We start from the raw sequence: 27,456 nt of genomic DNA on the forward strand, positions 1-27,456 counted from the left end.
ATTCAAAAATGGAAAGAATATGGCACCACAACAAACATGCCAAGAGAGGGCCGCCCACCGAAACTCAGGGACCAGGCAAGGAGGGCATTAATCAGAGAGGCAACAAAGAGAACAAAGATAACCCTGAAGGAGCTGCGAAGCTCCACAGCGGAGATTGGAGTATCTGTCCATAGGACCACTTTAAAATGTACACTCCACAGACCTGGGCTTTACGGAAGAGTGGCCAGAAAAAAAGCCATGGCCAAAGAAAAAATAAGCAAACGCGTTTGGTGTTCACCAAAAGTGGGAGACTCTCCAAACATATGGAAAAAGGTTCTCTGGTCAGATGAGTCTAAAATTTAGCTTTTTGGCCATCAAGGAAAATGTTGTGTCTAACACCTCTCATCACCCCGAGAACACAGCAGGGACTGGGAAAAACTGGTCAGAATTGAAGGAATGATGGATGGCGCTAAATACAGGGAAATGCTTGAGGGAAACCTGTTTCAGTCTCCCAGAGATTTGAGACTGGGACGGAGGTTCACCTTCCAGCAGGACAATGACCCTAAGCATACTGCTAAAGCAACACTCAAGTGGTTTAAGGGGAAACATTTAAATGTATTGGAGTGGCCTAGTCAAAGCCCAGACCTCAATCCAATTGAGAATCTCTGGTATGACTTAAAGATTGCTGTACACCAGCAGGGAACCCATCCAACTTGAAGGAGCTGGAGTAGTATTGCCTTGAAGAATGGGCAAAAATCCCAGTGGCTAGATGTCCCAAGCTTATAGAGACATTCCCTAAGAGACTTGAAGCTGTACAAAGTATTGGGGGGGGGGGGGGGGTGAATAGTTATGCACGCTCAAGTTCAGTTTTTTGGGTCATATCTCTTGTTTTTTTTCACAATATAAAATATTTTGCATCTTCAAAGTTGTGTTGTGTAAATCAAATGATACTAACCCCCCCCAAAAAACTTTTGCAAGCCACTGTACCTCCCGGTGGGTCAACTTCGGGGTTCTCCAGTTACGAAAACACACACTCACAAAGGCAAGACCACTGATGATATTCAGAAGAGTTTAAGACTGTAGACTTCAGAAAAAAGAACAGAATCGAATGTCACTATTTCTTGCCTCTTTGACAGGTGTGTCATTCTGCTTGTGTCACAGCAAAACCTCTACATGCTACACATGCTAGTTGCTACTAATTTAGGGTGATGTCACTGAGTAGCTTTCCCATCATGTAGTGTGGCTTTTAGGCCCCATGTCAGAATCAGTGTGATCCTACAGTAGGTTTATGACTAAACAGAATGTAGGAGTTCATTAAACGATGTTTTCATGTGCTTTCCGGGGGCGTCATCCCTTTGCACCAGATTACATTCGGTAGCTCCGTCTGTGAAGAGAGAGGCAAAGATCAATCACAAACCAAAACTCTATATTTGATATCAAGTATCCCCTAACCATCACGTATAGGCAAAACTACTTCTTAGTGAGAAATATTTAGAAGATTTTCTTCAACCAACCTGGCTTTGAGGCACAGGAGAGATGATATAGGGACAGCGACTGTGGAAGGGGATTCTTTTTTAGCTCTATGCTGCCTCCCAGTGGACAATAGCTTCATGGGTTAAATAAGAGATACATTTCTTACCTGTTCTTTGATTATGCACTGCATTTGTGGTGCCTTCTGTATGAAATCATCCTACAGTCTATATTCTATACTGTTAATATATAATGTTAAATTGTAAGAGGGCAACAGTATAAGAGGGCAACAGTATAGGTCCTGCAGCCCTGTGCATATGTTAAAATCTCAGATCCATTTAACTAGTATGCTTTAACTGGACATGTGAATTGGTAGTTGTGATCGGCAGTCTTTCTCTGCCTGGTAGCACTCTGTAAGAGCTCTGTTCTGTTTAACCTTAAATGAATGTGATGTATTGCCCTAAGTACAGGACTTCACCTGATCTCCACTCACAAACACTATTAGGGGGATAAACTGAACTGCGCAGGACAGAACATTGAGGTGTTATTTAAAGCAGGACTGTGGTTACGTACTCTTTCTTTATCAGGCCTCCCTATGTGACCATAGCGCTTCAACCGTATACCCTTTCTCTCTTTGTACGCGGTACATCCTGTCTGTCTTTCTGTGCCACTGACCACAGAACTGAAACCAAATCCGCATCAGGCAAAACCGTACAGTTCACAAAGCCATGATTAATAAATTCCCCTGACCTTCAATCCACTTGAGCTTGTGTAATAGAGCGCTCCTTGTTGTCAGTGGTTAACACTGTAGAACTCCACTGCCCCAGTCCAACCACATCTTCCCTTACGGAAAAACCACATTCATTTAACGTGAACACATGAAGTGTTCCAAAAAACACATTTTCATCTTATGGGAAGTTAATGTGATAACATGTGACAACAAGTAAAGCAACATGTGATAACATGAAGCTACATGTGGTTTTTTTCTGGAAGGGTTTTGCCTCTCCTGGTACTCAAAATAATCTAGGAAAAGAGAAAAAGCCATTGACTTGATCTGAATATAGAGTACCATTCAAAAGTTTGGACACACCACCTCATTCAAGGGGTTTTCTTTAATGTTACTATTTTCTAGATTGTAGAATAAAACTATGAAATAAGACATTTGGAATATTGTAACCAAAAAAAACAAATAAAAGTATATTTTAGATTTGAGATTCTTCAAAGTAGCCACCCTTTGCCTTGATGACAAGCTTTGCACAATCTTGGCATTCTCTCAACAAGCTTCATGAGGTAGTCACCCGGAACACGTTTCAAATAATAGGTGTGCCTTTTTAAAAGCTAATTTAAATGATTTTGAGCCAATCAGTTGTGTTGTGACAAGGTAGGGGTGGTATTTGGTAAAATACCAAGTCCATATTATGGCAAGAGCAGCTCAAATAAGCAAGGAGAAATGACAGTCCATCATTACTTTAAGACGTGAAGGTCAGTCAATGCTGAAAATTTCAAGAACTTTGAACGTTTCTTCAAGTGCAGTCGCAAAAGCCATCAAGCACTATGATGAAACTGGTTCTCATGAGGACTGCCACAGGAAAGGAAGACCAAGAGTTCATTAGAGTTAACTGCACCTCAGATTGCAGCCAAAATAAATGCTTCACAGAGTTCAAGTAACAGACACATCTCAACATCAACTGTCCAGAGGAGACTGCGTGAATCAGGCCTTCATGGTTGAATTGCTGCAAAGAACTCACTACTAAACGACACCAATAATAAGAAGAAACTTGCTTGGGCCAAGAAACACAAGCAATGGACATTAGACCGATGGAAATCTGTCCTTTGGTCTGATGAGTCCAAATTGGAAATGTTTGGTTCCAACCGCCATGTCTTTGTGAGACAAGTAAGTGAAAAGATTATCTCTGCATGTGTAGTTCCCACATGGAGGAGGTGTGATGGTGTTTTGCTGGTGATACTGTCAGTGATTTATTTAGAGTTCAAGGCACACTTAACCAGCATGGTTACCACAGCATTCTGCAGCGATACACTATCCCATCTGGTTTGCGCTTTGTGGGACTATAATTTGTTTTAAAACAAAGGACAATGACCCAACACACCTCCAGGCTATTGTAAGGGCTATTTGATCAAGAAGGAGAGTGATGGAGTGCAGCATCAGAGGACCTGGCTTCCACAATCATTGAGATGGTTTGGGAGGAGTTGGACCGCAGAGTGAAGGAAAAGCAGCCAACAAGTGCTCAGCATATGTGGGAACTCCTTCAAGACTGTAGGAAAAGCATTCCAGGTAAAACTGGTTGAGAGAATGCCAAGAGTATGCAAAGCTTGTCATCAACGGGTGGCTACTTCAAAGAATCAAAAAGCTGTAATCTAGTTTGATTTTTTTAAACACTTTTTTGGTTACTACATGATTCCATATGTGTTATTTCATAGTTGTGATGTCTTCACTATTTTTCGACAAAGTAGAACATAGTAAAAATAAAGAAAAACCCTTGAATGAGTAGGTGTCCAAACTTTTGACTGGTACTGTATATATACACAGGTACCCCCTGTATATTGCCTCACTACTGTTATTTTACTGTTGCTCTTTAACTATTTGTTATATTTTCTTAAAACTGCATTGTTGGTAAAGGGCTTGTAAGTAAGCATTTCACTGTTGTATTCGGCGCATGTAAAAAATGATTTGATTTGAACTAACTCCTACTTACCTAAATAAAAAGAGATTTCCATCATTTAGCATTTTCATCACTTCACGAGTTGCCCTAAGCAGCGCCTCCTGCTTAACACAGTTGGTTCTTGTCTGCCGGGGGACTCACGCAACACCTCTGACTCATTGAATGCAGTGATGCTGAAAATGCAAATTTCACAATTATTCAGGTCAAATTTTTGCAGTCTTTAAAACAGAATCTGACATTATGAGGTATCTTGAGATACATCTTGTAGTGCTGGTACTGACCGTCTCCACCTGTCCTGCCCTTTCCTCTGGACAGATCTCCACTTGTCCTGCTCCTTGAACATCTCCTGTCTGTCTCTCAAGAAGTATATTCCTGAACTTCCATTGGTGCTCACGTACTGTGATGTTACATCACTCAGGTGCTAAGCAATGTTTCAATGGGAGGCAGAATTCCTTGGAAGAGATCAAAATGGAAGGAAAAGGAAGGATACAATACAAATACATGCAGTTTGATATTATGGCCAAGGAATAAAAAGGCAACTTTATTAAAGAGGCAGCGCGGTCATAAACAGGGTTTTACAGTGTTTTACAGTATACAAAGCCTTCGGAAAGTATTCAGACCCCTTGACTTTTTCCACATTTTGTTACGTTACAGCCTTATTCCAAATTTGATTCAATAGTTTTTTTCCCCCCCTCAATCTTCACCCAAACCCCATAATGAAAAAGCAAAAACATGTTTAGAATTTTTTGCTAATTTATAAAAAACATTTAAATATCACATTTACATAAGTATTCAGACCCTTTGCTCAGTACTTTGTTGAAGCACCTTTGGCAGCGATTACAGCATCGGGTCTTCTTGGATATGATGCTACAAGCTTGGCACACCTGTATTTGAGGAGTGTCTCCCATTCTTCTCTGCAGGTCCTCTCAAGCTCTGTCAAGTTGAATTGGGAGCGTTGTTGCACAGCTATTTTCACGTTTCTCCAGAGATGTTCGATCAGGTTCAAGTCCGGGCTCTGGGTCGGCCACTCAAGGACATTCAGAGACGTGTCCAGAAGCCACTCCTGCGTTGTCTTGGCTGTGTGCTTAGGGTCGTTGTCTTGTTGGAAGTTGAACCTTCACCCCAGTCTGAGGTCCAGAGCACTCTGGAGCAGGTTTTCATCAAGGATATCTCTGTACTTTGTGCCGTTCATCTTTGCCTCGATCCTGACTAGTCTCCCGGTCCTTGCCACTGAAAAACATTCCCACAGCATGATGCTGCAACCACCATTCTTCACCGTAGTGATAGTGCCAGGTTTCCTCCAGACATGACGCTTGACATTCAGGCCAAAGAGTTCCTTTTTTCATCTGACCAGAGAATCTTGTTTCTCATGGTCGGAGAGTACTTTAGGTGCCTTTTGGCAAACTCCAAGCGGGCTGTCATGTGCCTTTTACTGAGGAGTGGCTTCCGTCTGGCCACTCTACCATAAAAGCGTGATTGGTGGATTCCTGCAGAGATGGTTGTCCTTCTGGAAGGTTCTCCCATTTCCACAGAGGAACTCTAGAGCTCTGTCAGAGTGACCATCGGGTTCTTGGTCATCTCCCTGACCAGTGCCCTTCTCTCCGTTTGCTCAGTTTGGCTGGGTGGCCAGCTCTAGGAAGAGTCTTGGTGGTTTCAAACTTCTCCATTTTATAATGATGGAGGCCACTGTGTTCTTGGGGATATTCAATCCTGCAAAAATGTTTTGGTACCCTTCCCCAGATCTTTGCCTCGACACAATCCTGTCTCGGAGCTCTACGGAAAATCCCTTCAACCTCATTGCTTGGTTTTGGCTCTGACATGCACTGTCAACTGTGGGACCTTATATAGAAAGGTGTGTGCCTTTCAGAATAATATCCAATATATTGAATTTACCACAGGTGGACTCCAATCATGTTGTAGAAATGTCTTAAAGCATAATAAACACCTGAGCTCAATTTCGAGTCTCATAGCAAATGTTTTGAATACTTATGTGAAAAAGGTATCTGTTTTTTACATTTAAAACATTTGCAAACATTTCTAAAAACCTGTTTTCGCTTTGTCGTTATGGGGTATTGTGGGTAGATTGCAGAGGATTCATTTTTGTTGAATCCATTTTAGAATAAGGCTGTAACGTAATCAAACGTGTAAAAAGTCAAGGGGTCTGAATACTTTCTGAAGGCACTGTATACAGGTTCCTGACAACATACTGGAAACAATTACTTTTTGGAATACAAAGTTTATTGAAAGCAGGTGGTTCCAGACAGGTGTGGTTCCTGAGTTAATTAAGTAATTAACATCCCATCACGCTTAGGATCGTGTATACTGAACAGAAATATAAACACAACTTGTAAAGCGTTAGTCCCATTTTTCATGAGCTGAAATAAAAGATCCCAGAAATGTTCCATAAACACAAAAAGCTTATTTCTCTCAAATTGTATGCACAAATGTATGCATATCCCTGTTGGTGAACATTTGTCCTTTGCCAAGATCCTCTATACACCTGACAGGTGTGGCATATCAAGAAGTTGATTAAACAGCACGATCATTACTCAGGTGCACCTTGTGCTGGGGACAACAAAAGGCCACTCTAAAATGTCCAGTTTTGTCACACAACACAATGCCACAGATGTATCAAGTTTAGAGGGAGCGTGCAATTGGCATGCTGACTGCAGGAATGCCCAAAACGCCTCCAACGTCGTTTATAGAGAATTTGGCAGTACATCCAACCAGCCTCCCAACCACAGACCACGTGTTACCACGCCGGTCCAGGACCTCCATCTTTATTTTTCACTTGCAGGATAGTCTGAGGAGAGTGGAGGGCTGTGGAGTATTTCTGTCTGTAATAAAGCCCTTTTGTGGGAAAAAAACGTATTCTGATTGGCTGTGGGTGGCCCTGGCTCCCAAGTGGGTGGGCCTATGCCCTCCAAGGCCCACCCATGGCTGCGCCGATGCCCAGTCATGTGAAATCCATAGGTTAGGACCTAATGAATTTATTTCAATTGACTGATTTCCTTCTATGACAGGACACCTACACCACCCGATGTCACAGGAAGGCCATAAAGATCATCAAGGACAAAAACCACCCGAGCCACTGCCTGTTCACCCCGCTATCATCCAGAAGGCGAGGTCAGTACAGGTGCATCAAAGCTGGGACCGAGAGACTGAAAAACAGCTTCTATCTCAAGGCCATCAGACTGTTAAACAGCCACCACTAACATTGAGTGGCTGCTGCCAACACACTGACTCAACTCCAGCCATTTTAATAATGGGAATTGATGGGAAATTATGTAAAATATATCACTAGCCACTTTAAACAATGCTACCTAATTTACTGTTTAGATACCCTACATTATTCATCTCATATGTATACGTATATACTGTACTCTATATCATCTACTGCATCTTTATGTAATACATGTATCACTAGCCACTTTAACTATGCCACTTTGTTTACATACTAATCTCATATGTATATACTGCACTCAATACCATCTACTGTATCTTGCCTATGCCGCTCTGTACCATCACTCATTCATATATCTTTATGTACATATTCTTTATCCCCTTACACTTGTGTCTATAAGGTAGTAGTTTTGGAATTGTTAGCTAGATTACTTGTTGGTTATTACTGCATTGTCGGAACTAGAAGCACAAGCATTTCGCTACACTTGCATTAACATCTGCTAACCATGTGTATGTGACAAATAAAATTTGATTTGATTCGATTTTTGATTTGAACTCAGTAAAATCCTTGAAAATGTTGCATGTTGCGTTTATATTTTTGTTCAGTATATAGAAATGCTGAGCAGATCATTATTTTTGCCATTATTTTGGCTACCCTGGCTAAACCCCCCATAGGATGACAATGTTCCCATCCACACGGCACAAGTAGTCACCGAATAGTATGATGAGCATGAAAACAATGTAAACCATACGCCATGGCCGTCTTAATCAGCAGATCTAAACCCAAGTGAACACTTATGGAAGATTCTGGAGCGTTGCCTGAGACAGCGTTTTCCAACACCAAATGATGGAATGTTGTCACGTCCTTCCAGTAGAGTTCCAGACACTTTTAGATTCGATGGCAAGGTGCATGGATGCTGTGTTGGCTTATGGTGGCCTAACGTCCTATTAAGACATTTAATGTTGGTGTCTCCTTTATTTTGACAGTTGCCTGTATATTCCCACATTGGAATAATACTGTGAAATTGTGAAAATGATGACAATACCCATTTAAGGTAAGAGCTGTTTGCAAAGACAGCCTCACATTTCAGCTTGTTTTGCATGGGTGGGGTTTTGTAAACGTTAGGACCAATCACAAAGAATTCTTGCTTGAGAATGAGCTTTTTGCAAAAAAATATATATATTTTTGTTTGTTTTTGACCATTTTAATTCAAAACAGTCACAGTAAGGTAGTAAATTGTTACCCAGAAATTATTTGATATTGTGGTAAAAACAACTGCATTGGACTTTTTAATGTGAAAGATAAAATTTTTCTCATAAATGCAAAAAAATTGCGTAAACATTTTAATTGGATTACGTTATCTGCCCTGTCCAGATGTGTATTTACCTGGAGCAGGACGGCACAGAGACAACCGGACTTCAGGAGGAGAGCCTCTCAGCAGCATTACCACCCTCTACAGGCCATAGAGAGAACAGTCACTCACTGTCATCTACAGCCAGGCAATTAAGTCATTATGGGAAAGATAGACCAGAGATAGACTAAGGAGCTGGCCACTGAGAAGGGCTTTGTACACTGCACATTCTTAGATCTTCACTTATTAATCCCATCCGTGTGTTAATGAGGTACACTGAATCTAAGTACTCTTGGACTTACCACAATACGATTGACTGTTAATAACCAAGTTATTGTCTCCCAATTGGCTTGATGTAACCCATAATGCAAGAAAATGATCAGAGATAATGGTGGTAAAGAGCTATTGAACAAACCAATCACATTGAGTGAAACAAAACCCCTCCCTCTCACACTAAATTGTCGCAATTATCGGTCTTCCTATGCTCAGATTAACACAAACCCACCCACCCCCCATATACAGTATTCTAACTCACAGTTGTAGCTACAATTGTACAGTCATATTATGTCACATCGGTCTACGTCAATATTTACCTGGTAGGACAATCCCTTCAGCGGTTCTCCATTGACTGCCAGGATGACGTCACCCTCCTGGATCCGCCCACTCTCCTCCGCTGGCTGGCCAGGGAAAAGCTTCTTGATCCGGACAAGACTACTGCCTGAGTCTCCTTTTGAGGGGTTGAGCTCAGGGACCAGGAAGCTGAAGCCCAAGCCATTCTGGCTCTTCTTCAAGGTCACCTCCAGAGTGTTATCTGTAGGGTGGAGGGGTTAGGGGATTGAAGTGTGTCTGAGTTCACCTTGGAGGCTTGGACGGTGGATCCAGGACTGAGTTTGGGAAAACCTGCTCTAAGGGACGGATTAGAAATCATGCAACATCACCCAGTGTAAACTCATGGACAATGATAACCTTGCTTCGGAGGTCAATCCCTCGAAGTGCCAGTGTTCCCTTACACTTAAGCTTCCTTGTCAATGATATTTCCCTTACTGTCAGACACAAAACTGTAGTCCTTGGGCCTGACGAAGAAGGGGGTGATGATGGCGGGGCAGCTGTTGTTCCTCATCTGGGTGATGTCCAGGTGGGCACTCCGGGGAGACAGGCTGCTCCCCAGGAGACTGCTCCCTGTGTCTGGGCTCGGAGACACCCTGGGCAGGGTCAGGTTCTCCCTCTCCAAGACCATGGTCACCACCTAGGACAGGAAAGGGTTAAATGAAGACAAACAATGTGATATGCCAGCCCAACGGAGGCTGATGAACTTTCATGTACCTTCATTTCAAAACTTGTGTGTGGTCCATAAATATGAATACAAATGTTAAATTATGAGCCTAGTTTAGCCAAGGAGAAAGCACTGAGCTATACAGGGATAAAGACAGGATCCTTCCTGGCTAGCCATGATTGGCTGAGATAATGGAGCGGTTGACCATGCTGACTGCTTGCTATGCATTTAAATGTGAATTCTTAAATAGATGGGTGGGTCTATGGCTTAAGAGGGTGTGAACGATGCTGAAAGGGTGTAAACAAAGAAGAGCTCTCAAGCACTCAACAAAATCTTTCAATGTCATTCTCTCCTACTTGTCTCCTAAGTGGGAAAACAAGTTTATAAATGTTTAAAGCAGCATAATTTTCCCATGCTTCTTCCAATCACAGTGTATGACACACCATTTTGGAGACCGATTTTTTTGTAATCTGTAAAAAAAAAAAACATTTATGATTTTTTCGACATAAGCCCCCGTTGGGACGGGCTGTCACAAATGCTTAATGCTTGACCTTGTAGAGACCTTAACCCAACACCTAGCGACCTCATGAGGAGGACAATGGACATTATGACATGCCGCTGCCGTTTAAGGAAGAAAGACCCAACATGCCGAACAATAAAACATATGCAGTTCACCGACTCAAGTGCCTGGAAAGGAGGCTAAGGAGAGACAAGCAGTACTACAAGGACTACACATCATTCATGGAAGAGACCATAGCTTGTGGAGATGCTGAGAAGGTCTCCAAAGAGGAAATTAACAAGCATCCAGCATGGTACATCCCGCACCATGGGGTTTATCACCCACAAAAGCCTGGGAAGATACGAGTCGTCTTTGACTGGTCAGCTAAGTTTCGAGAGACGTCCTTGAATGACCATCTCCTTACCGGTCCAGAGTTGACAAACACATTGCTGGGCGTCCTTTGTCGTTTTCGTAAGGGTCCAGTTGCAATCATGTGTGACGTAGAGCGCAAGTTCCACCAGTTTCATGGGAAAGCAGAAGACCAAGATTATCTACGGTTCCTTTGGTGGGAGAACGGAGATCTAAAGTCTCAACCCTCAGTGTATAGTATGAAGGTCCACTTGTTCGGCGCAGCTTCATCTCCTGGTTGCGCCAACTATGGTCTCAAACAAGTACGAGGAAGCTTCAGCGAGAAGTCTATCCAGTTCATAGAAAGGAACTTTTATGTTGATGATGGGTTGACGAGCGTATCGTCTGAAGCTGAAGCGGCCCAGCTGGTGAAAGAAGCAAGAGAGCTTTGCAGCATCGGCAAACTTCGGTTGCACAAGTTTATCTCTAACAGCAAGGAAGTTATAGCCACAATTCCCAAGGAAGAACGCGCTGAGGGTGCCAAAAACCTGGATATGGCTCTGGGTGAACCACACATGGAGAGAGCGCTTGGTGTACTGTGGTGTGTCGCATCAGACGAGTTCCAGTTTAGAGTAGTTGTCAAGGAACACCCACTCACAAGAAGAGGAGTGTCGTCTACAGTAGCCTCTGTATATGATCCGCTTGGGTTTGTGGCACCCTTTGTCCTGGCAGGGAAGCAGATCTTGCAGCGGATGTGTCGTGACAAAATCAACTGGGATGACCCCCTTCCAGATGACCTACGTTCCCAGTGGGAATTCTGGCTCTGAGGTCTACAAATCTTGTCTGAAGTAAGGATCCAACGAGGCTACTTGCCATCAAGTTTCAAGGAGGTGCAGAGTTATGAGCTCCATCACTTCTCTGACGCTAGTACCTCATGTTATGGAGAGTGCTCATACCTCAGAACAATCAACACTGACAGAAATGGAATAAAGACAGAAGAAACGCAAGGATTAATGACATTGTCATCTTGCAAGTTGATACTGCACCACGCAACCAGTGGAAATTGGCAAAGGTTACAGAAGTGTACCCGGGACAGGATGGCCGGGTGAGAAGATTCAAGTTACTGATCAGCGACTCAACCGAAGATGAGAGAGGTAAACGCATCACCAAACCCACCTATCTGGAGAGGCCCATCCATAAGACAGTCACCCTCCTGGAAGCCGATCAAGAAACCTGCATACCCCTTTCACAGAAATCACCGGTGATTGGTGGGAGTGTAGCTGACAGTTAGACTTAGAGGTTATGTTGTTGTCTTTTGTTTGAATTGTTTACGTGTCTGCTGTGCGGGGGAAATAATAAGACAAGCAGAACTACGTAGGTAATACTGTTGTAACGGGGATCCTTATTGTAGAAACACACTTTTGGAGGGAAGGCAATCCTGCGCTGTGTTAGCTAAGTTTTCATGTCATCGGGTGTAGTTCATCAAGGTTGCAGCGTGTATGTTGGGATGAAGTGTGAATTCATGCCAGGAATAATAAGTGTGAAGTTTGATTTCCTCTCTTCTGTAATAAGCAGCCAATGAGGTATTTTTCCTTTATTCATGTGTTTAATATGATACTGTTATAGCGCCGGTTAAACTGTTATGTATGTAAGCACTTCAGAGTTATACCAAGCTAATAAGTCCCTCGTAAGATAAGGAGGTTGTAAGAGTGTGTTTAACTCTATTTTTCATTTACTTTATAGTTCTCACGGAAGGTGATAATTCTGACTAAAACTACAGAATAAAGCCGCCAGTTAAAATCAAGGAACGGTGTTGCATGAATCAAGCTTGTGGTTACTGAAGGGAGCTACAATGGCTCATAGCAGTTTGGTGCAGGCTACAGGCAGCTGAACTATGCGACCAGGAAGGATTCCTATCCCCTCCCCATCATAGGGTCACTGTGGTTCAGTTCTCTTGATCTCCGCAGTGGTTATTGGCAAGTGGAGCCCTTGAAGCCAGGCCAAAGACCTCCTTCTCGATTGGACAAGGACCGTGGCAGTTTACCGTGATACCCTTTGGGCTCTGCAATGCTCCGCCAACCTTCAAGCGTCTTATGGAGCAAATGCTGGCCACAATCCCCCGCAACAAGTGTGTGGTCTACCTGGATGACCTCCATGTGCATGCAGAAAACTTCCAGGGATCTCTGGCGAATCTGCGTGAGGTTCCACTTGCCATCCGACAGGCACGACTCGAGCTCCACCCCAAGAAGTGTCACCTACCTCAGCGGTAGGTCAAGTTCCTAAGCCAAGTCATTGCAGACTGAGTCGCAACTGTCCCAGCCAAGGTGGTGTCGGTTCAGCACTGGAGATGAGAAGCTTTGCTGGTCTAGCTTATTACTACCAAAGGATCATCAATAACTTTGCAACATTAGCCAGCCCTCTACACCGCCATACAAACAAGGACCAGCGGTTCAATTGGGATTAGAACTGCGCTGCTGCATTCGCTGAACTGCGGGAGGACCTTACCAAGGCTCCAGTCCTGATACCCCAACATCCAGCACCCATTCATCATGGACAAAGATGCAAGGTATGTAGGCATTGAGGCTGTTCTTTTGTAGGAGGGGCTGGATGGGTAACAGGTGGTGGCCTTCTACAGTCGGAACCTCAACCGTGCCGAGGTTAACTACTGTGTCACCCGCTGAGAGTTGTTGTGGTCAACTCTACCTCTACGGGAGCCAGTTCCTCCTTCGTACTGACCATGCCTCACTCACCTGGCTCCTCAACTTCCAAGAACCACAGGTCCAGGTGTCTCGTTGGATAGAAGAGCTACAGGAGTGAGACTACCAGATACAGCACCGGGCTAGTCGTCTCCACACAAATGCTGATGCGTTGTCTCGCCGGCCGTGTGAAGAGGAAGACTGTAAACACTGCCCACACTTGGAACAAAAGGATGGTCTCCTGCCCTGAAATTCAGGCAGCAGACAGGAGCTCAGCTCCCTTGGAGACCTGGAATGACCAAGACTTGAAGAGGGAGCAGGAAGGTGACCCAATATTGGCAACTGTTCGGGGCTGGTTGGAGACCAACCTGCGGCCTGCCTGGAACAGAATCTCACCGCTGTGCTCTAAAGCCAAGGCCTACTATTCGCAGTGAGACAACCCATTCATATGGGTTGCTGTTTCGAAGATGGAGTGAACCAACACACAACTCTGTGGTATGGCAGCGGCTGGTGCCTTGTTCTATGCGTGCCCATGCCCTCAGAGCTGTCCATGGGTTGGTGGGGGAAGGCCACTTCAGCCTTACAAAGACCTCAGAGGGAAACCATACTGAGCTGGCTGCCTTCAAGACACGAAACAGTATGTGCATGCCTGGACCAACTGGACAGTCACCATTTTGTTACAATATACATACACATTACATAAGACAAGATGGCACATAATCAGAACATGTTAAAATGTTAGTGTTCACACTTATATTTTTTTATACACAGTTCAGTTGAAGGCCAATGCAGAAGCAAAGCTTTGATGGTGTGGCCCTGTCCTGGTTGCAGCTGAGATATTGATGTTCCTTTACCTCTCCTGTTTTCGCCAGACATTCCACAGCCTGCTGATGTGTGAACCCTTGAAACCTGATGCCATCCACTTCCAGCAGTCTGTCACCTGTTAGATGTGCACAAACATATGCACACACCATTGCGATTCATCATCTCACTCTAATCTATACTGAACAAAAATATAAACACAACATGCAACAATTTCAAAGATTTTAGTTGTAGTTAATTTGAGGAAATCAGTCAAGGCCCTAATCTATGTATTTCACATGACTGGGAAGACAGATATGCATCTGTTGGTCAATGATACCTTGCAGAAAATAGGCCTCTGGATCTCATCACGGTATTTCTGTGCATTCAAATTGCCATCGATAAAATGCAATTGTGTTCTTTATCCTTAGCTTATGCCTGCCCATACCATAACCCCACCGCCACCATGGGGCACTCTGTTCACAACATTGACATCAGCAAACCGCTTGCCCACTCGATGCCATACATGTGGTCTGCGGTTGTGAGGCCGGTTGGACGCACTGACAAATTCTCTGAAACGACGTTTTAGGTGGCTTATGGTAGAGAAATTAACTTCTTGATATGCCACACCTGTCAGGTGGATGTATTATTTTGGCAAAGGAGAAATGCTCACTAACAGGGATGTAAACAAATTTGTGCACAAAATTGGAGAGAAATACACTTTTTGTGCGTATGTAAAACTTCTGGGATCTTTTATATCAGCTCATGAAAAGGAGGACCAACACTTTACATGTTGTGTTTATATTTTTGTTCAGTGTAAATTCAATATGTGCAGCAATAATCCAGTGTAATGCTCTTCTAGTGTCATTATTGTTCCAGGTGCTTCACTGTAACATAATATAGCTTGTTCAGGATTATACTGCACCTGACTGGATGCGGCCATCTTGCTCAGCAGCCCCTCCACAGACTAGGCTTTTGATGAAAACACCGCCATGACGCAGGCCTGTGGTCACACCACACTGACAAACCAGAAACACAAGGTTATTATCCATATAACAGTCTCGGTGGAAATGTAACTTTACAGTGCCTTACGAAAGTATTCGGCCCCCTTGAACTTTGCGACCTTTTCCCACATTTCAGGCTTCAAACATAAATATATAAAACTGTATTTTTTTGTGAAGAATCAACAACAAGTGGGACACAATCATGAAGTGGAACGACATTTATTGGATATTTCAAACTTTTTTAACAAATCAAAAACGGAAAAATTGGGCGTGCAAAATTATTCAGCCCCCTTAAGTTAATACTTTGTAGCGCCACCTTTTGCTGCGATTACAGCTGTAAGTCGCTTGGGGTATGTCTCTAGCAGTTTTGCACATCGAGAGACTGAAATTGTTTCCCATTCCTCCTTGCAAAACAGCTCGAGCTCAGTGAGGTTGGATGGAGAGCATTTGTGAACAGCAGTTTTCAGTTCTTTGCACAGATTCTCGATTGGATTCAGGTCTGGACTTTGACTTGGCCATTCTAACACCTGGATATGTTTATTTTTGAACCATTCCATTGTAGATTTTGCTTTATGTTTTGGATCATTGTCTTGTTGGAAGACAAATCTCCGTCCCAGTCTCAGGTCTTTTGCAGACTCCATCAGGTTTTCTTCCAGAATGGTCCTGTATTTGGCTCCATCCATCTTCCCATCAATTTTAACCATCTTCCCTGTCCCTGCTGAAGAAAAGCAGGCCCAAACCATGATGCTGCCACCACCATGTTTGACAGTGGGGATGGTGTGTTCAGGGTGATGAGCTGTGTTGCTTTTACGCCAAACATAACGTTTTGCATTGTTGCCAAAAAGTTCAATTTTGGTTTCATCTGACCAGAGCACCTTCTTCCACATGTTTGGTGTGTCTCCCAGGTGGCTTGTGGCAAACTTTAAACAACACTTTTTATGGATATCTTTAAGAAATGGCTTTCTTCTTGCCACTCTTCCATAAAGGCCAGATTTGTGCAATATACAACTGATTGTTGTCCTATGGACAGTCTCCCACCTCAGCTGTAGATCTCTGAAGTTCATCCAGAGTGATCATGGGCCTCTTGGCTGCATCTCTGATCAGTCTTCTCCTTGTATGAGCTGAAAGTTTAGAGGGACGGCCAGGTCTTGGTAGATTTGCAGTGGTCTGATACTCCTTCCATTTCAATATTATCGCTTGCACAGTGCTCCTTGGGATGTTTAAAGCTTGGGAAATCTTTTTGTATCCAAATCCGGCTTTAAACTTCTTCACAACAGTATCTCGGACCTGCCTGGTGTGTTCCTTGTTCTTCATGATGCTCTCTGCGCTTTTGACGGACCTCTGAGACTATCACAGTACAGGTGCATTTATACGGAGACTTGATTACACACAGGTGGATTGTATTTATCATCATTAGTCATTTAGGTCAACATTGGATCATTCAGAGATCCTCACTGAACTTCTGGAGAGAGTTTGCTGCACTGAAAGTAAAGGGGCTGAATAATTTTGCACGCCCAATTTTTCAGTTTTTGATTTGTTAAAAAAGTTTGAAATATCCAATAAATGTCGTTCCACTTCATGATTGTGTCCCACTTGTTGTTGATTCTTCACAAAAAAATACAGTTTTATATCTTTATGTTTGAAGCCTGAAATGTGGCAAAAGGTCGCAAAGTTCAAGGGGGCCGAATACTTTCGCAAGGCACTGTATACGCCATCAATAACATTTGTATGTCTGACTAATTGCTAAAGCAGTAATGTTATTTTGTATTTTATTTTGTATTTTATTTTCCTACTTTGGTGTTAACTACTTCATTGAGGAAAATGTACTTACTATGCCTGTGATATGTGGTTGTCCCACCTAGCTATCTTAATGTCACGCCCTGACCTTAGAGATCCTTATTATTCTCTATGTTTGGTTAGGTCAGGGTGTGACTCGGGTGGGAAAGTCTATGTTTTCTATTTCTTTGTTTTTTGCCGCGTGTGGTTCCCAATCAGAGGCAGCTGTTTATCGTTGTCTCTGATTGGGGATCATATATAAGTTGTCATTTTCCGTTTGGGTTTTGTGGGATCTTGTTTTCTGTTTAGTGTAGTGTCTGACAGAACGGTTCGCTTTCACGTTTGAGTGTTTTTTTTGAATAAATATCATGAACACTTTCCACGCTGCGCTTTGGTCCACTCCTTTCGATGAGAGCCGTTTACACTTAAGATAAATACACTAACTGTAAGTCGCTCTGGATAAGAGTGTCTGCTAAATGACTAAAATGTAATTGACATGAATGACAATGTACCATAAAGAGTTAACACCTCATATTTTTTTCAGATCTATAGTCCCCACACTCCACGCTGCTACTGTAAATGAGAGGGATGATTAAAAGGAATAACGTATTTTTATCAGGTTACAAGATCTTACACTCTGTTTATCACAAGAAGGGGGTAAAAAAACAGAATGCCAACAGACACACCAGGCGTGTGGTGGGGTGTGCTCTCATCCCTGGTCCCCCTTCACATCATCCGAATTCCGACCAGGCATAATGAGAAGACACACCAACAAAAAGTCAGTATCCTTGTTCTCATAGCACAGATCAACCGCCAATCAGCGTCATTAAAATACTCCAGACCACAAGATGGCAGTAGATTTCTTAAGCTACGTTTGGCTTGTGCCTGCTGTAGATAGCTAATGTTAGCTAACTAGCAAGATGCACTAATGTTGTTGCTAACTAGCCACAATTTGTAGTAAGCCCAGAAGCCAGATGGCCACAACTAGATAACTAGCAACATTATGATTACATCACAATGCATTATGCAGCTTTACTGTTTTAGTTAGAACAATTCTGATGAGGGGGGTGGATTACACCGGGAAAAGTGCCCTCTTTTATCCTTTTCTTGTCGCTCCCCCACGTGGAGGTTCGGGCTCAAAGTCAAGTGTCTGCCACTGACGAACATGGCGATTCCACTAGTAGAAACTGCAGGTTCCTCGGTAGGCAGTAGGTACATGTACATCTTTTGTTCTAGCAAGAGAAGGAACGACCTCCTAAGTCTCTCTCTCTCAACAGCTTGCAACTACCTGCCTTGTGAGTGGTGAGTAACTCACATAGCCTGTTGAGGTTGACCTGTCACAGGCTGTTAGGTAACGGGTCAGGGTCTCACACACACACACACACACACACACACACACACACACACACACACACACACACACACACACACACCTGGGCTTTACCGTAGGCTACTGTAATGTCCAGTAGGCAGACAGGTTCTAAGCTGCAGGCCCTCCCTCTCCAAGGTGATTAGCCCCAGGGGACTGAAGGATTACCCAGAGACATAGAGGACAGCTAACTTCCTGTCCAGAGAGGTGTGGTCAACTCATCTGTACACCCCATAGACTTAATTACAGTTGGTCCATCCCTCTCCCGCCTACCAGGAAATACACCCTTTGCCTATAACTGGCGTTGTCCTAGGGAGTTAGGTGTGAAACAGCAGGGTTGGTGAGTTAACTCACAGCGATACTGATCCCTAACCCTCCTCCAGCATTCTTCTTGAGCTGCACAGATATCTCGTCACCCCTGAAGCAGTTCATGGAAGGAGCCCTGGAGCAGCCATCCTGAAAAATGTATAGGGGATAAGAGCTAATGATTAATGGTGCAATTCACGAGAACGGCTGTATTGTATTGTATTTTTGTATTCTTTCATCAGATTTAACGGACATTCTGTAGAGTTGATTGCTAATGTTCGTAGTCTTGTGTACAAAATCTAAACGCTTGTCGATCACACAAAAGGCTTCACTGTTCCTAAATCTAAGCACGTGCGATATGTACAGTATTGTCTGTAACACGGAGGAGATGGTCCAGTAGCCATTGGTTACCTGAGCATTGAGGATGCGTACGTCAGGGAGTTGCAGTCTACTGCCAGTCTTTGGAGTCAACATGACAGACACGATCTCATCCAGGTCGTCCTCCCCAGAGTGTACATCAGTCATCAAAGTGGTCTGGGACTCGTAGTTCTTCAATAGCGGAGATCTCGCGCTGTTGGGTGTCAAGGAAACTGTAAAAAAAACAAAAAAAACAAACAGATGAATTATCAGCTAATAATGAAAGTCATGGAAACCTCTGGCCACGTACAGTATGTATCAGAGGAAGCTGGTGGGAGGAGCTATAGGAGGATGAGCTCATTTTAATGGCTGGAATGGAACGGCGTCAAACGTGACGTGTTTGATACCGTTTCATTTACTTCATTCCAGCCCGTCCTTCTATAGCTCCTTCCACCAGCATCCTCTGGTGGTATGTACTGTAGTCAAGTTCTACAGATGACAAACAATTCAAATTCCAGTAGCTTAATTAAGCATTTGGAGGTCTAACTAGTGTCTAGCTGAAAAGCCAGCAAGTTTCATGTCTACTTCAAAAACACAGTTTATTACTAAACCAGCTGTGAACAGAGCAGAGACACACACATCCAGTACCTTTGGGCTGGGACACAATGAGTGTGACCTCCCGTGGGCTGTTCTGCATGACCTCTGCAGCCTCACTGAAGGTCATGCCCTCCAGACTGGTGTGGTTCAGAGAGATCAGACGCCCACCTGAGGGAGAACATAGCATTTCATATATCAGGTTTCACTTTTATATTTCATTGAAATATGACTAATCTTGTTGTTGGTGTCCACTTAGTCCTGGCCCGGAATCAACCGTTAGCCCCTATACAATTCATTCAGATTTGTAAACGTCATAAAAGCAGGGGATAAGAAAAGGGACTGGGGGTTGTATCTAGACAAGGCCCCTAGTCTTTGTTAATTAACCAGCAGAGTGTCAACAGACAAAGCTCACATAAGAGCTTAGAAAGCCTATAAACCCGGCATGCAAGGCTATTATCCACAAGTTTTGTGTAGCCAGACCAGACGTCATAATCCGGTGTGAGTTTTGTGAGGCGAAGCCTGGGGGGGAAAAAAGCCTGATCACCGACCTGGTCTGATGCGGCCATCTTTATCCGCTGGTCCCCCCGGCACGATGGATGCTATGAAGATACCCAGGTCGTACTTCCCCACCGTGTCTTCTCCAACTATCACAATACCTGAACAAATAAAAGGATTTCCTTTTAAACAATGACTTTTCATTGTAGTGCTAATCTAAAACATGTCCTTTAATGTATATATACACACACACGACTAAATGCTGTTAACGGTATACTCACCAACGCCGAACTTCGGGTCTTTCTTTAAGGACACACAAATGACTTCTCTCTCTGGTATGACACTCTTTGTTGGGGTATCTATTGAACACAACAAAAGAACATCTATTGACTGAAGTACCACAGCTACCTGGTATCGAAATACATCGACCACAGCTGCCTCGTTAGAAGCCTGTATGCCATCTCTTCCTGATAATGATAGGCTACTATGGCGGTTGCTAGGATGTCCTCCTCGCGGTGCCCTGGCTTTGGAAGGCTTCCGGGGAACACCGACTCTTGATCCTGTCCCTGATTCAACAGTGTTATGAGGTTTTAATTGTCTTGGGAGCTGATAATCGAGCCATACCTCTGGCTGCTGAAGACATGGAGGGTGCCTCAGACCCACACTTCCCAGACCCACGAGACAGGGCTGGTGACAGGTTCCCAGTCAATGGTCTCCCTATGCTGGAAATGATACAGGGAGAAATGAAATGACAAACATTCGATGAAAGACATTCAGTGGCAAGGAAAAGTAGGTGAACCCTTTGGAATTACCTGGATTTCTGCATAAATTGGTCATAAAATGTTATTTGATCTCCATCTAAGTCACAACAATAGACAAACACCGTGTGCTTAAGCTAATAACACACAAATGATTGTATTTTCTTCTCTATATTGAATACATCATTTAAACATTCACAGTGTAGGTTGGAAAATATGTGAACCCCTAGGCTAATGACTTTTCCAAAAGCTAATTGGAGTCAGGAGTCAGCTAACCTGGAGTCCAATCAATGAGACGAGATTGGAGATGTTGGTTAGAGCTGCCCTGCCCTATCATAAAATTTGAGTTTGCTATTCACAGGAAGCATTGAACAATGCCTCGAACAAAAGAGATCTCAGAAGAACTAAGATTATAGAATTGTTGACTTGCATAAAGCTGGAAAGGGTTACGAAAGTATCTCTTTAAGCCTTGATGTTCATCAGTCCACGGTAAGACAAATTGTCTATAAATGGAGAAAGTTCAGCACTGTTGCTACTCTCCCTAGGAGTTGCCATCCTGCAAAGATGACTGCAAGAGCACAGCGCAGAATGGTCAATGAGGTTAAGAAGAATCCTAGAGTGTCAGCTAAAATGACTTACAGAAATCTCTGGAACATGCTAACATCTCTGTTGACAAATCTATGACATGTAAAGCACTAAACAAGAATGGTGTTCGTGGGAGGACACCACAGAAGAAGCCACTGCTGTCCAAAAAACCCATTGCTGCACGTCCGAAGATCGCAAAAGTGCACCTGGATGTTCCACAGCGCTACTGGCAAAAATCTATGTGGACAGATGAAATTACAGGTGAGTTGTTTGGAAGGAACACACAACTCTATGTGTGGAGAAAAAAAGGCAGAGCACACCAACATCAAAACCTCATCCCATCTGTAAAGTATGGTGGAGGGAGCATCATGGCTTGGGGCTGCTTTGCTGCTTCAGGGCCTGGACAGCTTGCTATCAGACAGATTTCCCAAGTTTATCTAGACATTTTGCTGGAGAATGTAAGCCTATCTGTCCGCCAATTGAAGCTCAACAGGACATCACCCAGAAGTTGGGTGATGCAACAGGACAATGACCCAAAATACAGAAGTAAATCAACAGCAGAATGGCTTCAACAGAAGAAAATACACCTTCTGGAGTGGCCCAGTCAGAGTCCTGACCTCAACCCGATTGAGATGCTGTTGCATGACCTCAAGAGAGCGGTTCACACCAGACATCCCAAGAATATTGCTGAATTGAAACAGTTTTCTAAAAGAGGAATGGTGCAAAAGTCCTCCTGACCATTGTGCAGGTCTGATCCGCAACTACAGAAAACATTTGGTTGAGGTTATTGCTGCCAAAGGAGTGTCAACCAGTTATTAAATCCAAGGGATTCTTTCCACCCTGCACTGTGAATGTTTACACGGCGTGTTAAAAAAAGACATGAAAATGTATAATTGCTTGTGTGTTATTAGTTTAAGCAGACAGTGTTATGATTTAAACGAAGATCAGATAACATTTTATGACCAATTTATGCATAAATCCAGGTAATTCCAGGTAGTTCACATACTTTTTCTTGCCACTGTATAAAAGGTACTAAAAAGATGCAAGAAATGAAAGAAAAGGTATGTACAGTATATATATATATATATAATACAGGGAAGGGAACTTCATGCTTTCCATCACTCCTACCCCTGCTCGTGGAGGACACGCTGCTGTTTGATCCGCGCCTCGATCTTGGCGGCAATGTCATCGCACAGTTTGGTCATGGAGTCGCCCTGCGGTGTGGTCAGACCGCTGTCTGTCTGTATGGTCTCAGAGACAGAGCACCGGCTCACCTGGCTGTTCATCTGGCTACGGCTGTTCTGAGCCCGACACACTGCCGCATACTGCACTATGCTCTCCTCTGGAAAGAGAAGGGGCTCTTACGTTCAAACCATGGGTGGTCAAAAGTGGCTAAAGTGAAATCAAAATGGGTGTAAATGTAGATCTAATAAGTGTGCAAATTGCTCTAATAACTGTACTATAATCACAACATGTCCCTGTTTGGCCTGTCAATGAGCCCACGTGGAACAATAGCAGGATATACACTGAGTGGACAAAACATTAGGAACACCTTACTAATATTGAGATGCACCCCTCTTGCCTTCAGAACAGCCTCAATTCGTCGGGGCATGCACTCTACGAGGTGTCGAAAGCGTTCCACAGGGATGCTGGCCCATGTTGACTCCAATGCTTCCCACAGTTGTGTCAAGTTGGCTGGATGTCTTTTGGGTGGTGGACCATTCTTGATACACACGGGAAACTGTTGAGCGTGTAAAACCCAGCAGCACTGCAAGTTCTCGACGACTCAAACTGTTGCGCCTAGCGCCAACGACAATACATACTCATATAAATCTTTTGTCTTGCCAATTTACTCTCTGAATGGCACACTTACACAATCCATCTCTCAATTGTCTCTAGGCTTCAAAAATCCTTCTTTAACCTGCCTCCTCCCCTTCATCTACACTGATTTGAAGTGGATTTAACAAGTGAATCAATAATGGATCATAGTTTTGACCTGGACTCACCTGGTCCAGTCTATGTCCTGGAAAGAGTTGATGGCCCTAATGTTTTGTACACTCAGTGTATAGCTTGCTAGCTGTATGGCTGAAGAGTCTGGCAAAAAGTCAGGCTAAGATTCACCAAGAACAGAACACAAACTGTATAAAATCAGAACAAGCTGTCTCTGGCATAGTATTAACAGGAATGTAGTAGTAGTAGTAGTAGTAGTAGTAGTAGTTATGGATGGGGCCAGGAGTTCTTCTTGACTGTTACCAAACCAGGAAAAACTTTTGGCCCCAAACCAGTTAGGATGGCATGAAAGGTTCTGACCTGAGGCCAGACTGTGACCGAGCTGGCGAGAGTTCATCTCATTGTGAAACTTGTGCTGGGCAGAACAGAGGTTGCACAGGTACGTGGCCGTCTTGGACCGCTCTGTGACTAAGGTGTGTTTTTTCTTGCTCCCTCTGCTCTCGATGACAAATTTACGGCGCTGTGGAAGGACAGAGAGGACCGGTTAAGGCATTTACAGACATAACAAGCCAACAAAAACAACAGCTTATAAAATATTTATATTCAACTACACTGAACAAAAATAAACGCAACATGTTTCCTCTAAGCTGCGCACCAGCGTGAAGTAGCCCCTATACTGCCTCCCGGAAGAACTATCAGCCCAGGAAGAGAAGCATGAGATTGAACTCAACTTTCTAGAGTTTTCCCTGTTAACACTATCAACGTTTTCCTTTACTGTGGCAATTGCTATTGAATGAACGCAATATTAACAACGTTCAATGCAACATACTGAAACAAAACCAACTATGCAAGAGATTTTGTTGTTGGCAGAACGCATTGGAGTAGGATTCTATTGAGAACAACTCAGCCCTTACTCTACAAAGACCGGCAGCATGACCAATCAGAGTTGCAGTAGGCCTATATGCAAATAGACCGTTACCATATATGGATCTGTGCCATTTACATTGAACTGGACTGTGTTAAGAGCTGTGGTCGTGAGTAGATGCATCCGGAAAGTATTCAGACCTCTTCCCTTTTTACACATTTTGTTACATTACAGCCTTATTCTCAAATGGATTAAATAAGACAATTACTCATCAATCTAAACACAATACCCCACATTGACAATTTACATAAGTACAGCTGAAGTCGGTAGTTTACATACACTTAGTTTGGAGTTATTAAAACTAGTTTTTCAACCACTCCACAAATTTCTTGTTAACAAACTATAGTTTTGGCAAGTTGGTTAGGACATCTACTTTGTGCATGACACAAGTAATTTTTCCAACAATTGTTTACAGACAGATTATTTCACTTATAATTCACTGGATCACAATTCCAGTGGGTCAGAAGTTTACATACACTAAGTTGACTGTGCCTTTAAACAGCTTGGAAAATTCCAGAAAATTAAGTCATGGCATTAGAAGCTTCTGATAGGCTAATTGACATAATTTGAGTCAATTGGAGGTGTACCTGTGGATGTATTTCAAGACCTTCAAACTCTTTACTTGACATCATGGGAAAACCCTCCACAAATCAGCCAAGACCTCAGAAAAAAGAATTGTACACCTCCACAAGTCTGGTTCATCCTTGGGAGCAGTTTCCAAATGCCTGAAGGTACCATCTGTACAAACAATAGTATGCAAGTATAAACACCATGGGACCACGCAGCCGTCATATCGCTCAGGAAGGAGAAGAGTTCGGTCTCCTAGAGATGAACGTACTTTGGTGTGAAAAGTGCAAATCAATCGTAGAACAACAGCAAAGGACCTTGTGAAGATGCTGAAGGAAACAGATTCAAAAGTACCTATATCCACAGTAAAACGAGTCCTATATCGACATAACATGAAAGGCCTCTCAGCAAGGAAGAAGCCACTGCTCCAAAACCACCATTAAAAAGAACTACAGTTTGCAACTGCACATGGGGACAAAGATCATAGAAATGTCCTCTGGTCTGATGAAACCAAAATAGACTGTATGGCCATAATGACCATCATTATGTTTGGAGGAAAAAGGGGAAGTCTTGCAAGCCAAAGAATACCATCCCAACAGTGAAGCATGGGGGTGGCAGCATCATGTTGTGGAGGTGCTTTGCTGCAGGAGGGATTAGTGCACTTCACAAAATAGATGGCATCATGAGGGAAGACAATTATGTGGACATATTGAAGCAACATCTCAAGACATCAGTCAGGAAGCTTGGTCGCAAATGGGTCTTCCAAATGGACAATGACCCCAAGCATACTCCTGAAGTTTTGTCAAAATGGCTTAAGGACAACAAAGTCAAGGTATTGGAGTGGCCATCACAAAGCCCTGACCTCAATCCTACAGAAAATGTGTGGGCAGACCTGAAAAGGTGTGTGCAAGCAAGGAGGCCTACAAACCTGACGCAGTTACACCAGCTCTGTCAGGAGGAATTGGCCAAAATTCACCCAACTTATTGTGGAAAGCTTGTGGAAGGCTACCTGAAATGTTTGACACAAGTTAAACAATTTAAAAGCAATGTTACCAACTACTAATTGAATGTATGTAAACTTCTGACCCACTGGGAAATAAATCATTCTCTCCTATTATTCTGACATTTCACATTCTTAAAATAAAGTGGTGATCCTAACTGACCTAAGACATGGACTTTTTTACCAGGATTAAATGTCAGGAATTGTGAAAAACTGAGTTTAAATGTATTTGGCTAAGGTGTATGTAAACTTCTCACTTCAACTGTATTCAGACCCTTTGCTATGAGACTCGAAATTGAGCTCAGGTACATCCTGTTTCCATTGATCATCCTTGAGATGTTTACACAACTTGATTGGAGTCCACTTGCAGTAAATTCAATTAATTGGACATGATTTGGAAAGGCACACACCTGTCTATATAAGGTGCCACAGTTGACAGTGCATGTCAGAGCCAAAACCAAGCCATGAGGTCGAAGGAATTGTCCGTAGAGCTCAGAGACAGTAGTGTTGAGGTACAGATCTGGGGAAGGGTACCAAAGCATTTCTGCAGCATTGAAAGTCCACAAGAACACAATGACATCCATCATTCTTAAATGGAAGAACTTTGGAACAACCAAGACTCTATCTAGAGCTGGCCGCCTTGCCAAACTGAGCAATCGGGGGAGAAGGGCCTTGGTCAGGGAGGTGACAGAGCTCCCTGACCACTCTGACAGAGTTCCTCTGTGGAGGTGGGAGAAACTTCTAGAAGGACAACCATCTCTGCAGCACTCCACCAATCAGGCCTTTATGGTAGAGTGGCCAGACGAAAGCCACTCAGTAAAAGGCACACGACAGCCCGCTTGGAGTTGAAAAGTGAGTCAGGTAAAGAGGTAATTGTTCTTAAAGGGGCATTGTTGTATTTTGAGACAGGCTTGAATTAGCTAAGTAGCCAATAGGCAGAGGGTAGCATAATTTATCTGATTCACTGTAATAATGGTAATGGGAATAATAGTGCATTTCATTTTGTAAAGTGGTTTCTTGTATCAAACACAAAAACATTTTCAGTAACCTCCTTGTCTGAAGGACAAGTAGATAATCAGGTTAATGTCAAGCCCTGCATGTCTCATGGAATGTTGGCCTACATTGAACATCACACATTGGCTGCTACTGTTGGCTGAATGACAGATGTTATAAGATGCATTTTCTACATTGCTTTTGATGGTAGGCCACTCTGGTAGACCTACATTATGATCAAATAGCCACAGTAGACTACTTGGCCACTATTAAAAGTGTAACTTAAAGCGGGTACAGCCTCAGCATTCACAGTAAACTTTCTCTGGGAAGTTGCACAGAATTTTCACAATGTTAAAATTTCAGCAGACCTGAAATATGCTCAGTCCGGAAAAAAAAAATGTATCTCCAATTTTGTGCAAATATGTTTATATCTGTTAAGGTTTTCTTCCTCCTCTACACCTTTGAAGGAGGTGTAGCCGGGATCGAACCAAA

At 43.2% G+C, this 27,456-nt stretch overlaps 1 protein-coding gene across 1 annotated transcript in view; it reads right to left on the bottom strand.

Moving 5' to 3' along the window:
* Window positions 1–946: 946 nt before the first annotated feature.
* Window positions 947–27,456, bottom strand: part of LOC110498748 (FERM and PDZ domain-containing protein 2-like) — a 48,600-nt gene continuing 22,090 nt past the window's right edge. The window contains exons 13-29 of the mRNA XM_036955541.1: window positions 27,020–27,027; window positions 23,840–23,999; window positions 22,658–22,871; window positions 20,811–20,908; window positions 20,468–20,545; window positions 20,240–20,347; window positions 19,743–19,859; window positions 19,149–19,327; window positions 18,786–18,887; window positions 15,208–15,301; window positions 14,336–14,421; window positions 9,710–9,911; window positions 9,259–9,476; window positions 8,701–8,767; window positions 4,412–4,582; window positions 4,164–4,303; window positions 947–1,363 (exon numbers count right to left, since the gene is read on the bottom strand). Coding sequence (XP_036811436.1) covers window positions 4,545–4,582; window positions 8,701–8,767; window positions 9,259–9,476; window positions 9,710–9,911; window positions 14,336–14,421; window positions 15,208–15,301; window positions 18,786–18,887; window positions 19,149–19,327; window positions 19,743–19,859; window positions 20,240–20,347; window positions 20,468–20,545; window positions 20,811–20,908; window positions 22,658–22,871; window positions 23,840–23,999; window positions 27,020–27,027 — 1,769 coding nt within the window. The 3' untranslated portion in view covers window positions 947–1,363; window positions 4,164–4,303; window positions 4,412–4,544. The remainder of the gene's footprint in view (window positions 1,364–4,163; window positions 4,304–4,411; window positions 4,583–8,700; window positions 8,768–9,258; window positions 9,477–9,709; window positions 9,912–14,335; window positions 14,422–15,207; window positions 15,302–18,785; window positions 18,888–19,148; window positions 19,328–19,742; window positions 19,860–20,239; window positions 20,348–20,467; window positions 20,546–20,810; window positions 20,909–22,657; window positions 22,872–23,839; window positions 24,000–27,019; window positions 27,028–27,456) is intronic.

The sequence above is a fragment of the Oncorhynchus mykiss genome, chromosome 20, assembly GCF_013265735.2.
Source record: "Oncorhynchus mykiss isolate Arlee chromosome 20, USDA_OmykA_1.1, whole genome shotgun sequence".
Classification (NCBI taxonomy): Eukaryota; Metazoa; Chordata; class Actinopteri; order Salmoniformes; family Salmonidae; genus Oncorhynchus; species Oncorhynchus mykiss.